This window comes from Charadrius vociferus, unplaced genomic scaffold, assembly GCF_000708025.1.
Source record: "Charadrius vociferus isolate BGI_N301 unplaced genomic scaffold, ASM70802v2 scaffold579, whole genome shotgun sequence".
In the NCBI taxonomy this organism is placed as follows: domain Eukaryota; kingdom Metazoa; phylum Chordata; class Aves; order Charadriiformes; family Charadriidae; genus Charadrius; species Charadrius vociferus.
In genome coordinates this window covers 30,124-42,730 of record NW_009661367.1, presented here as the reverse complement: position 1 = coordinate 42,730, position 12,607 = coordinate 30,124, and the positions used below count along the sequence as shown (strand labels likewise).

Sequence of the window (12,607 nt, the reverse complement as noted above, 5' to 3'; positions counted from 1 at the left end):
CTCTGCCTTTGCCTGCACAGCCCTTCCCTGCCTTCCCCGGGGAAGGGAATCCTGGAAGAGGAGCTGGGTTGGGGAAAAGGGGAAAGGGGAGGTAATAAGAGTGAGAGGTTGGGCGAATTGAGCAGCCCAGGGGAGACAGCCCGGTGCAGGCAGGGAAAAACGCCCAGTGCAGGCAGGGAGAGAGCCCATGCAGGCAGGGGAGAAAGCTGGGTGCAGGCAGGGGCCATGGGCAGGAGAGGGAGTGCTCAGCCAGATCTGAAGGCGTTTTGATGGCGGATCAGCCCTGACGTCACCCGGTGCTTTCGGTTTCTCAGGAAGTGACGGACTCTCAGTGTCGTGGTTTAGACAGTCCAGAATGGCGAAAAGAGTGCCCGTGGAGCAGCAGGAGTCTGCGACCGACAGCCCCGATGAGTTCCCTGTCCTCATTAAGACTGGGGAAGGCAAAGCATTTTCAATGCTGGTGTCTCTCGATGACACTGTGAGGGACCTTAAGGCCAAGCTGAGCGTGCAGGACTCCTCAGTGAGCCCCGAAGAGAGAAGGCTGATCTACTGTGGTCGACAAATGGAGGACGAACAGACTCTGCAACACTATAAAATCACACCCTACTCTACTTTGCACCAGGTGCGAAGATGTAAGTGCAGGGTGGCCGGGGAAGACAGGAGAGGATCTGTCTGGAGGTGGGAGAAGGGGAGGGGATGCAGACCGGGGTGTCCCCGAGGAGGGACCCTGCCCAGGGCCGCGGGCAGGAGCCCCCGCAGGGAAGGGGAACAGGCAGCTGCGGCTGTGTGTGCACCAGGGAGCTGCCAGAGCGCGCTTGCACTGGAAGGTGAGAGGAAGGCGAGGGCCCAGGGATGCACCTATGCGGGACGAAGGCAGGAGGAGGGGTGGCAGGAAGGGACGGAGAGGCGGAGGCTGGGAGCGTGTTCTCAGCCCCACAGTGCGCTGCCCTCCTGGGACGGGGGGCTGGGTGGGATTCCTGTGCCCGGCGGCTTGGTGTGAGTGGGCACAAACCGTCAGGAAGAGGTTTCATAGCAAAGAGGTGAAAGGAGGGGACAGGCAGAGGATGGGGTACTCCTCTGGATGCGGCCTGGCTCCCGAGCTCTCCTCTGCTTTGTGTTTCCGTTGCAGTGCGAGGTGGTGGTGGTTACATCCCTGAATACGAAGGTAAGGTGATGCCCTGGTCCTCACTGACCAGCTGGAGTAGCGGGGCTGGGGGAGCTGCGTGGTGGTGAGTGTGTGCCTCAACTCACTGCGTGGTGGTGAGCATGTCCCTGCCATGGTTCACAGAGGAGGATGTGGAAGTTGTGGTAGATGTGGGAGTATGCGGTGGTACATGAGGGGACCAGTGCAGCTAACGGGATTGGGAAGGCTGGGTGAAGGCTGCTTGAGGATGGCTTCTTCTCCCAAACATGAGGAAAAAATGACAATGTCTTTTCCAGCACCAAGGACGGCTATGGGAATCCATCTGTCAGACGAGGCCTCGTGGCTCATAGAGGTGAGGTCTTGCAGGACACAGTGCCTGCAGCTGGGGTGCCTGAGTGAGGAGCACGTGGGGCTGGGGAGGAAGGCACGGCTGCAGTGCGCGGGCTCGCAGCCGGCCCTTCAGGAGGGGTGTCTGGCACTGCCCACCACCACTGCAGCGCTCTGCCGGGCGGCCAGAGCTGGTGATTGCTGTCCCCAGTCCCAGGAGAGGGACGTCACCCTGCCAGCAGGCCAGGAGGGCACAACTCCCGTGCCAGCCTGTTTCATCCCTGCAGGAGCAGTGAGCAGGACCAGCGCTACACCTGATGCTGGAGATGTTGCTCATGCTCTCAGAAGTCCTCTCCTCCTGCCTCCAGCAGGCAAGCACGGCTGGAGGGGAGACGTACAGCTTGTGAGTGCTTTCCTCTATGTTCCCGTCTGCAGGAGAGCTATCTTTTGGGACACCGCCATTGCTGGCTAAACATGGGCTCACCACCGCAGGGAAACTGCCAGCGCTGCCTGGGGATGGTAAGGGCTTTGCCGGTCCTGGCAGGGCACTGTCGCACCCAAAGGAAATGGCACAGCAAGAAGCCTGGGACTGACCCTGGCTGCCACCAGGTTGGATGTGCCTTCAAAACCTGTTATTCACAGCAATTCTTCATCCTCCAGAAGAGTCCAGTCCCTTTTGCTATGCTAACTCAGCACAAGCTGCCCCAGTTTTCAAGTCCATGGGAAGACAAATTCCACTTGCTCGCATCCCAAATTTATTCTCACTGCTAAACATTATGTCTACCTGTGGCCACTGTCCTCTCTGCTGGTACACCGTGGCAGAAAGGGAACAGCCCAGGCTTTATTCACAAGAAAGTCAGCAGCCAACAACATTTACTCTCTCAGGAAACAGAAACTATCTGGAATTTCTGTTTGCAAAATTCATCCAAAAATCAGTGGGTGAAGCACAAAGTTTGGAGCTCTGGGAGCTGCTCTGCATGTCCACCCGTTATCTTTCCTACTGATGCATGGGCAACGCATGGACTAACCGATGCCTCCCCCACACCAGTGGCATCCACCCAAGTGGTGGCTAAGAGTGCGGTCCTCCTTGCTGTGCCTGCACGCAGGATTTCTCTTGGGCATCACTCCACGGATCTGCATTAAAGAGCCTCAGATGAGGCCAGTGGTTTTTTTGGCTCCCAAGGCAGAGGAGTTGCCAGTCAATGACTTTTCTGGTCGCTTCGCTGATGAGAGTGGTGCCTTTCTGGGTGCCAAACAGGAGCTGCTGATCCCCTGCTGCTGCTTGCGAGGCTCCAAGCTCCCACGCCATGCTGCATCGCGCTTCCCTGTAAATGCCAGCACTACCCCTGCAAGGTACCCCTACTGTACCCCAGTACACAACATCCCGTTCTGTCCCAAACTGGATGCACTTGTGTTGCAGGGTTTTCCAGAAGTGACGCCGGAGATAACCCAAGAGTTTTGGACATACCGGTAAGAGCTATTGGGAGAAGTGGGAGCACCTTCCAAAAGCCCCGTCCCAGATGGCATGAGCCTATCATCCCTTCCACCTGCAGAGCTCATCTCCCCGAAGCAGGCACCTTCCAGTGCTCCATCACAGGCCTCAGCTTCAAGGTGAAGTCGGCAGTGATCATCACCTACAAATACTCCAGCTGGACCAAGTACCTGAGCAAGGGTCACCAGGAAATGTGGGTGCCCGCCGGACCCCTCTTCCACATCCAGGTGCAGCCTGGGGTCGTGGAGGCAGTGCATCTCCCCCACTTCGTCTGCCTGGCAGGTACAGCAGCCACAGGGACCTGGGTCTCCCGAGCCACCATCCCTCAGCCTGTCCCCTCCCGTGGACATTTCTGGCTCCTTGGAGACCTCCCTCCAGACAGAGCCAAATTCCCTCTTCCCTCCAAGGTCCTGTGTACTCCTTTGTATTCCTCTGCTTTTCTTTGGTGCCCTTCATCCTTCTCTCACATTCTGTCAAGCCTTCGCAGTGGTCCCTTCCCCAGCTCCCACCCCACCCCACCAGCCCTTCCTCGCCCACCCTCTCCCCCCAGCTGCCGTGATGACCCCTGGGCACTATCCCAGCCCAGCTGCATGTCAGCCCCCGGGCTCCCTGGCAGAGTTTCTCAGCTCTTTGCAGCTATGGATGCCAATGGCTGTCCCTGATCTGCCCACCATGACAGGCTGGACCACCCCGGGGTGGGATGCAATAGGTCAGAGCTGGCCTGAGCAGAAGAATAAGTGGAACAGTATTGTCCATTTTCACCTAGGAAACATGAGGGGCCACAAGGCTTGGATGTGAGTGCTCTGCTCTGCGGTGCTCTTAATGAGCTACTGTTAATAAGCGGAGAAAGAGCATCAGCACCCGCAGCTGGGCTGCAAAGCATGCAGAGGAGAACCGGTGCCCTGTGCTGGGGTGCCCTGACACAGCCACTGGGTCTGCTGGCCCAGGGACTCTTCCTGGCAAATCCACGTCTTCTTACAAAACAGAGCACACTGCAAGAGGAGTTTCTTGTTGTGTGGCTCCATCTCCCACCCAGGGCCCGGCAAGCAGAGCTGTGTCAGCTGAAAAGTGGCTCTGCACACTCTTCGCTGGCACAGCTGTGCTGAGCAACATGCTGTAATTGTCTTAATCTGTCGGGTTAATAGCAAAGCGTGCTCCAGAGATAACCCGGGTGACTGGACATCAGCAGAGCTCTGATGACCCAGTCACCCCCAGGGATGTCACCTCGGGATGTTCAGGTGGCCCTGGTGATCAAAAACCGGAGTGACTCACCACCCCCGATATGTGGCGGTGTGGTGCTGGTACGAAGGATGCTGCATGGGTGCAATCGGACGATTTTCACAGTCCCAAGCTGCCACCTTCAGATTTGCAGTTTTCTCAGCTGGTGGGAGGACTGCCAAAGGCTTGCAACTCCCTGCCGAACCCCAAAAGCTACCAGGGCACACATGGGACCTAAAGCAGGGCATGTCATCGTGTGTGGGTGCACGTCTCCTTTCTGCTGCTAAAGCCTTAAAGAGAAGGAGGCAGCCTGAGAGGGTGCCGGGAAGACGAAACAGAACCTTGTTGCCTTTGCTGTCTCTTGCAGAAGGTGTAGATTCCAGCCTGTGCTCCATTGCCCATTTTACATCTGGGAAGATGACCCTGGAGAGACCGACCAGACTGATGGCTTTCTCTGCTGTCCTGGAGAATCCCAGCTTCTCCCTGCTTGGGGTGCTTTGGAGGAAGATACGTTCGGCTTTAAATTCACTCCCTGTGCACTCCGTGGTGTTGATCTTCCAGCAGCTCAACGCTGCAAATACAACTCTTCACCTCTACCTGATCCCAGATGACAATTCTGTGAAGCAGGTAAGACGGAGGGAGCTTGACCGGGTTAAAAAGGGATGACGTGTCGGGTGGCTGCAATAGCAGGGACTGGATTTGATACGATGCCTCCCAGTTTTTCTGCCACACGCGGCCCTGTGCCCCCATCTCCCACCTCATCTCCCCCACTCTCCTCTTTCCCAGATGCCTCCAGGAATTGTCTTTTCAGCTGGGACACCACATCCTGGCACGAGCGAAGCCATGGCACAGGGTGCTCTGCGACACGGAGCAGACATAGGACTTGCTGGCCACGGCCGGGCGCAGCAGTAGGTGGCTGCGTAGAGGCTGTTCTCCCATTGTGCGCAAGCCCTGACCCTCTTTCCCCGAGTGACAGGGCATTACCCTGCCCAGGGTTCCTGCCTGCACACGGTAGGGTCATGCCTGCGCCCGGCAGGAGCTGCCTGCCCCCCGAAGCACAGCACTGCCTGCAGTACACCTCAGCGGTCTCTTCTGTCTGAGTCGGCCTCTTCTCTTCTTGACTTTTCGAGGGCCACCTCCAGTTCACAGCTCTTCTTTTTTTTTTTTGTTTTCCCCCCCTCTCTCAAAAGCAATGTTTGATGTTTACAGGCCATTGAAAAACAAGAAATGGATTGGAATTCAAAGATTATTCCCAAGCCTCCTCCATTCAGACCTCTGTTCTTAGGCTGCACTTACCGGGTGACCAGTACAAATTCTGTGGAGATAATGCCTGAAGTAAGTGGGATTGTCGTCCGTGTGTCCCCCCCCCCTTTTTTTTTTGCGGTGAAACAGAAAATACAAGAAGTCTCTGTCTTCTGCCACCAGAATCTGTCTCAGTAGGTCTCAGAGACAGAGGTGCAGGGAACTGTACTGGTTACAAGTGGCAAAGTTATTTCATGATACACATTCCCAGAAAGAGCACGGAGCCCACCCCAAAGCCCCAAAGGGGCTGCATTTGTTCTTCCTTATGGCAGAAATCATAATGCGGGACTTGTTGGACTTACCATAGCTGCATATCAAGAAGGAATTTCAGAGGTGTTGACTCAGGTGTGGTCCCAAGTCCTTAATCTTCATCTCCTCTGCAGTGAGTTTCCTTCAGCTTAGGAGCAGGACTGGAAAGAGATTTTCTCTCTATGCCATGATGTGATGTGACTTGTTTCTCTATTGAAAATCCGTTTGGGGATTTCTGATTTTGAGCACCATGCCCTGTGGCAGTCAAGTTGCAATGGGTGGGGAAATCTGGGAGGATTTGGCCATTTAGTCCTTGTGGTTACTTGTTTTACACAGGAGTTTGTGACATCCTGAGAGCAGCTGATGACAGTCCAATGACACACTCATGGCTGGTTATGAAAATCTACTTTCATGGGTCTGCACTGCACCACAATCATGAGAAGGGAATCAGAGAAGCTTAGGTTGGGTGGGACCTCAGGAGGTCGCTGGTCCTCAGGAGGTCTCTGGTCCAATCTCTTGCTTAAAGCATGTGAGTTTTAAAGTCAGATCAGGGTGCTCAGGACCATGTCCAGGCAAAGCTGAGTATCTCCAAGGATGGAGACACCACAGCCTCTCTGGGTCTCTAGTCCAGTTTGTAACACCCTCGTTGTGACATTTTTTCTCTGTTACCTAATTGGAGTTTCCGTTGCTGCAGCCTGTGCCTGTTGCCTCTCGTCTCATCACTCCGCACCTCTGGGAGGTTGGCTCTGTCTTCTCTTTAGTCCCCCTTCATGGAGTTAGACAGTGATTAGTTCTCCCCATGACTCTCTTCTCTGTGCCGAACAAACCCAGTTCCCTCTGCCTCTACCTGCATATCGTGCGCACAAGCCTGAAGCTCCAGGATGTCCATGTCTGTCTTGTACTGGGAAGCCCCAAACTGGACCCAGTGCCCAAATGCAGCCTTACAGCGCTGAACAGAGGGAAGGGACTCCTGATCTCACTGTTTTGGCTGTGGTCTTGCTAATACAGCCTGGGATGTGGCCAGCCTTTGCTGCCCAGGTGCACTGCTGACTCCTGTTCAACTTGCATGCCACCAGGATGCCCAAATCCTTCCCTGTGAAGCTGTTTTCTGTGCCCGCCCAGTGCCCAGGCTCTCGTCTGGTGTGGGGCTGTCCCATCCCAGATGCCGGACTCTACATTTGCCTTTGCCGAATGGCACGATCTTCCTGCCAGCTAAGTTCTCCTGCCTTTCCACGTTGGCATCCCTCCCCTCCGGCTTATTCATCGTTCCCTCTTGCAGCTACAACCCTGCTACCGCGCTGAGCGCCGCCCCAAACAGTCAGAGCCTTCAGCTTAATTGAGAGACAGTCTTATATCCGTGAATGACGAGGAAAGCTTCAGTTTACCCACTTCCCAGAATGACCGGGCAGTAAATGTGACCTCTGCCTTGCGAAGCAGTTGTAAAGATAACAGAGCCAAGCTCTCAGCAGTGTCAGGTAAAAGTGGTAAAGGCCATAAGCTGCAATCTGAGAAGTTCAGGCCAAACTCTATGAAAAGTTTTTCCCCTCAGTGGAGATGCAGCCATCAGAGAAGGTTAGAAGGTGGTGAATCTCTGCTGAAAACTGAGGTTTTCAGTACCCAGCGGGGCAAAGCCCCAGCTGAGCAGATCTAGACTTGACATTGGTCCATCTTTGATAGGTAGGTCAGATAAGACACTCCAGAGGTCCCTTCCAACCAAAATTTGTGATGTCAGCAGCATAGCAGAGCCCCGACATGGGCATCTTCCCTTGTCTTTCCTCTTGCCGGTGCGGCCAAGAAACACAGGGTGATGTATGGGAATTCACTGCAGCTCCCCATGGTGAGAGAGACTCAGCTTGCTTCTTACCTTTACAGGAACAGTTGCCATTTTGCTACAAGAGTCCTAAGGAACAGCAGCTCTTTTTTGAGATCTACATCAGGAACATGGCAGAGGAAATTGGGCTGCGTATGACAGACACACGCAATGACACCGAGGTCTGGAGGGCATCACTGAGATCAGGTAGGAACAGCAGGTCCATGCAGGACCTCATTCACCTTAGCAAAAGCAGAGGTGCACCACAGATCTCACACATTTTCTGGTCACAGTCGTTCATGTGTCCTGCAGGGAAAGCAAACCCTGGGTATGCAGCAGTTGGCCACTGAAGGACAGACACCTGAAAGGACACCCCGATGTCAGTAGACCAGAGCTTCAGATTTAATGTGGAGCTTCAGATGCTGGCATTTAAGAGAGCATGACAGCACTATTGGTGTCTCTCTGTTCTCTTGCCTACTGTTTGCATAGAAAACTTAACTTTTTAAAAGTCTGTTAACACCCACGGCCGTGCTAGTGCAACCACTGTGCAATGCAGTGGAGGTGAGGAGAATACCAAAATTTTAGCGAAAATCAACATCTTAAAAAACCCCTACATGTTTCAGCCAGCACTACTCTTCCAGATCTGCTGGGTGCGACACCAGTGTGTGAAACAACACCCAGAGCGCCCAGGGTCGGGGCAAGGCCAGATGGACCAGAGCCTGCCTTCACCACACGTCTCTGCTCGCAGCAGCATGAGGAACGTGGCACGCAGCAAGCCTGGTGATGGTGTGGGGACTGCCCTCTTGGGGCATCAGGAGACCATTGCATTACCACTATTCTGCGTCAGGGCTGGCTGTACTGACTTGGGTCCCGTGCAGAACTTTGTCAGGACAGCAGATGATGGAGGCAGAAGGAGCACGGTTAGTGATGGCGGGTGCCAAGACTCGTGTTCGTGTGTCCTCTGGGAGGACAGAGACGCACTCGGCTCTAGAGCGGCAGGTTCCTAATTTCCACACCTCTCCACCCAGCTGCTGCCGGGGGGGCTCCGCAGCCACCACACATGCCACTAACGTCGCATAGCAGCACCCACCCGTGGGGTCCCCTGTGGGAAAGCTTGGCAGAGGAGCTGCGGGGGGCAGCATCTCGCAGGCGTGCCTTGGGACCCCTGCTCTGTTGGTCTAGTCTGGCACCTTCTCAAAGCAACACCTGCAACCAGGCAGAGCCCAGGATCTCCTCGTGAGTTCATGGATGGGCAGGAGTGGGTAACGGCTTCATGGAGGATTAGGCACCTCAGGAAGATCTCATGGAAGATTAGGCACCATCGTTTCAGTGATGGCACCTTCAGTGATCTCTCGCCTTTCTCTTTCAGGTGATATTAACATTCCTGCCCGCGCCTCCAAGACCTCGTCAGGTCAGTACAGTGTTTCAGAGCTGCATGTCTGGATCTAGTTCTTTGGAGCTCACCCTCCTCTGGTTTAAAGCAGATATCAGCCTCTTTTCCCGTCCTTATGGTAGTTTCTCGATGAAAAGCCTTGAAAGATGCCACCTCAAACGCTTATTCCCACATTGCTAGGAGCATGCTCGGTGCCAGGCGGGTGGGTGAAGTGGCGTAGTGCAGGTGACCCTCCAAACCGGTTTGCCTTTTCTGGGGACAGACATGCTGTTGGTACAGAGAATGAGCTGCAGCCAGTACAGGTCACAGTCCATAAGTAATATTTCATCGGAGTTCTAGTAAGGGGTCTGGGCACTGCATCCCACGCAGCCAGCGTGGGGGCTGACAGCCCCTGTGCCAACCGGGAGCATTTTCCACGGGAGCGATGCTTCTGGGGACGAGCCCGTGACCTGGCGTTGGCAGAGGGGACAGCAGGGCCACCTCTACAGCAGCTCCAGGAGTTTCTCACCGAGGGGCTTTGCTTTCTACCTGCTTCAAATCCAGTAACAACAACATGCTGCCCAGCAGTTTTGAACGTATTGTCCCAGCCTAATTTCTCCACGGCCACAACACTTCATCATCGCCTCTTGCATCTCATCTTACTAATGAAAGGCCAGATCCAAGATCCAGGCACCTAAGCCACAGGTTGAGGCATATAAGCCTGGCTTGGATAGACACAAATTTGAACATTTCAGCTTTATTCTTTTTCCTTGCCGCGCCATGTGGTATCACCACACTGGCGTATAACCTGCCCGAGAGCACCAGGAGAGCAGAGTGGCAGACAAAAGCAAGGACAGGACAAGGGGTAATGGTTTTAAACTGAAAGGTGGCAGGTTTAGATTGGACACAAGGAAGAAATTTTTTACCTTGAGGGTGGTGAGACACTGGCCCAGGTTGCCCAGAAATGCCCCATCCCTGGAGGTGTTCAAGGCCAGGTTGGATGGGGCTTTGAGCAACCTGGTCTGGTGAAAGATGGCCATGCCCATGGCAGGGGGGTTGGACTAGATGATCTTTAAAGGTCCCTTCCAACCCAAACAATCCTGGGATTCTACAAGGAGATGCCCATCTGGGTGCACACCTGAGCCTTGTGTAGGAGGACTAGGTGTAGCCTTGGGAGGAGAAGCCAGGCAGCACTGCCCACGGCACTGACCTGCGGCTTGCTCAGCACTCCGCTGGCGTCGGCTGCCTTTCCAGGCTCCGTTTCTTTACAAACCACCTGCAATCCTCCGAGATTTTGGAGCTTTGAGCAACCTGCGCTCTGAGTTAGGAGCTCCTCACCTTGCAGGGCAGGAGGCAGGACGGCAACTTCACACCCAGACACTGTAGGAATCCCAGAGGGGACAGTTGCCGGCAGCTGATGCCGGCAGCCACCAACCTCACCTCCTCCAGCTCTGGCTTCACATTCCTGCCCCCTTCCTTGCCCTGCCTCCAGCACTCCCACCGCTAGTGTAGCAGGTGCTCATCCTTTTTGGTGGAGGGATGGAGCCACGTGGCTGTGGGCCAGGGTCCACAGCCGTGGTGTCCACTGGCTTAGGATGGTACATACGGCAGCGTTGCACTCCCCTGCGGCTGCCTGGCCGCGTGCAGCACAGTAACATGGGTTTGGTGTCTGCTAGGGGCAGCCTTCATGAAGAAGCACAGGACCAAGCTTTGCTTGAGGATGGGGCAGCTTTCCACCATTCTGCTACACTTACGGGATGCAAACGTCATCAGCAGCAATGAGGAAGAGGAGGTGCGAGGTCAAGGTACGAGTGAAAGGAAGAACCAATTTTTGCTGGACCTAGTCGAGAGGAAAGGGCAGGAGGCCCAGGAGCAGCTCTACCGGATTCTTGAGAAGTATAACCCATACCTCATCACAGACCTGGAGAAGAGCAACTAGGCCTGGGAAAGCAGACTGCTTTTGCTCCCATTGCTCAGCTTACAGGAGCAACAGAAGGGCAATCAGGTTTACCAGTGGCTGAACCCCTGACCTTTCAATGCAAAATCCATGGTGCAAAGTAGCAATAAAACTTCTGAACTTCCCAGTCTCAGGCCTGCCTTGCTTGGCTGACTTGGTTGCCACTGGTGAGAAGCTGCTGGAACAAGAGACCTCGGTTCCCAGTCCAGTGCCAACATCTCAGACCTGTCTGCCTCCCTGAGACAGGGCCTCTACCTCTCCAGAAGTTCCAGGCAGCTGTTGGTAGAGGAGCTCCCATCAAAATGGGTACCTCAAGCTCAGCCTCCCCATCCTCAGTGTCCATAGGCACTTCTCACAGCTGGAAGAGGAGAACTACTTGACCACGCAGAGCTATCTGCAAAGGCTTGTTCTCATGTGCAAGCCACAGCAACCCACAGGTGTTGATGGGAACCCGCATCAGCATCAAACCTTCCTCTCCAGCCTGGTTTAACCAAATGACCAAAATTCACTGAAGGAGCACACAAGCATCCTGACCCCAGCAGCAATGGGTGAAGGAGTCCCCTCAAAGAATCCATGAAATATAGGAAGATACGGGTTCATGCATCTTCAGGGAAAGTCTGCCTTAATAGCAGCTGCTTTACATTCAAAAGAAAGCCAGCAGATTGTTTTCAAATCACATTCTTCACGTCCATAAAGTCAGTTCCTTTCTGGATCATGTGGATGCCTTCACTGGTGACCTCCTCCTGCTGTTGAACACACCAGTCAGGGCAGGAGCAGTCTGCTCTGGTGATCAATATCTAAGAAGAGATTTTTTGGGTCAAGCTCAGGTGAAATTCAGACTTGCCTAAGTGGAGACAGCAACTTCTGGAAGCTCAAAGGAGCTTCCAGGAAATGTTCAGTGAAATGGTCCTCACCACATGCTCTGTGGCTTTGTGGGGTGGAAATGAGACTGCTGCCTTAAGTATTGTTTTATATTTATTCCTTCTCTTAAACACCTGGAGAACACGTAGCTGTTGGAACATGCTGTTAGAGTGTGTGTCTGCTCCGTTAAGGGCTGAGGGCCTGCAGTGCAATCATGGATAATACAAAAAGGAGGGAGCTGGGAACCACCTTGCGTGCAATCAGGAATAATACAAAAAGGAGGGAGCTGGGAACACAGCCCTGACCACCAGATGACAAGGGAGGCAATGAAGGGGACCAGACATCACCACTCACACTAGTCCACGGGCTATCCAGGAACCACACCGGGGTTGGCCCTTCCAGGAGGATCAGCCTGGGTTTTGCTGAGCCTGTGAACCAGAGGGTCTCCAGACACAGGCTGGGCTGGGTGTGGGAATGGGACCCGGGGGGGCGGGAAGGGGAACCAGGAGGAACAAAGCTGTGGGTGGCAGAAAGGGGTGTAAAAGGGGCCACTCGGGTATAAACCGGGGTGCCGTGCCTGGTCGCCACAGCCTGTCCTATCTTTTTATATGCTCTTATTAAATATTTTAACTATTCCTCTGGGTCGGCTCACTCTCTGCCCAGTGTGAGTGAGTGCTGCAAGGACCAAGTGCCAGCTACTGGTGAGACCTGCGTGTGTGTCAAGGGATTTGGTGTCACCTACTGGAGTGAGTGAGGGTCTTTAAACTCCAGCCACGGGGACCCCGGGTCCAGACCTCTTCCCCACGCTCACCCCCAGCCCTGGGGGACCGCCCTAAGCCATCCCGCAGAGCCACGAGGCGGGATAGGGGCTGGAC

The 12,607-nt window shown here is 54.5% G+C and overlaps 2 protein-coding genes across 2 annotated transcripts in view; both read left to right on the top strand.

Moving 5' to 3' along the window:
• Positions 1–355: 355 nt before the first annotated feature.
• LOC104293799 (caspase recruitment domain-containing protein 8-like) lies at positions 356–10,853 on the top strand. Its single transcript, XM_009893329.1, has 8 exons — positions 356–622; positions 1,130–1,165; positions 2,655–2,824; positions 3,025–3,245; positions 4,549–4,808; positions 7,605–7,749; positions 8,912–8,953; positions 10,591–10,853. Exons 1-8 carry the CDS (start codon positions 356–358, stop codon positions 10,851–10,853), a joined length of 1,404 nt encoding a protein of 467 aa, XP_009891631.1.
• A 732-nt stretch (positions 10,854–11,585) lies between these two features.
• The window catches only part of POLE (polymerase (DNA directed), epsilon, catalytic subunit), a gene marked incomplete at its 3' end in the record, with an annotated part of 30,955 nt that continues 29,933 nt past the window's right edge, over positions 11,586–12,607 (top strand). Inside the window, exon 1 of the mRNA XM_009893328.1 lies at positions 11,586–11,603. Within this exon, the coding sequence (XP_009891630.1) occupies positions 11,586–11,603 (18 nt within the window). The remainder of the gene's footprint in view (positions 11,604–12,607) is intronic.

Excerpts from the sequence above, each read along its gene's own strand:
- LOC104293799 (XM_009893329.1), top strand. The coding sequence starts at position 356 with ATGGCGAAAAGAGTGCCCGTGGAGCAGCAGGAGTCTGCGACCGACAGC. Across the intron at positions 1,166-2,654 it reads TTACATCCCTGAATACGAAG|GCAGAGGAGTTGCCAGTCAA; the intron begins GTAAGGTGATGC and ends TTGGCTCCCAAG. Across the intron at positions 8,954-10,590 it reads CGCCTCCAAGACCTCGTCAG|GGGCAGCCTTCATGAAGAAG; the intron begins GTCAGTACAGTG and ends GGTGTCTGCTAG.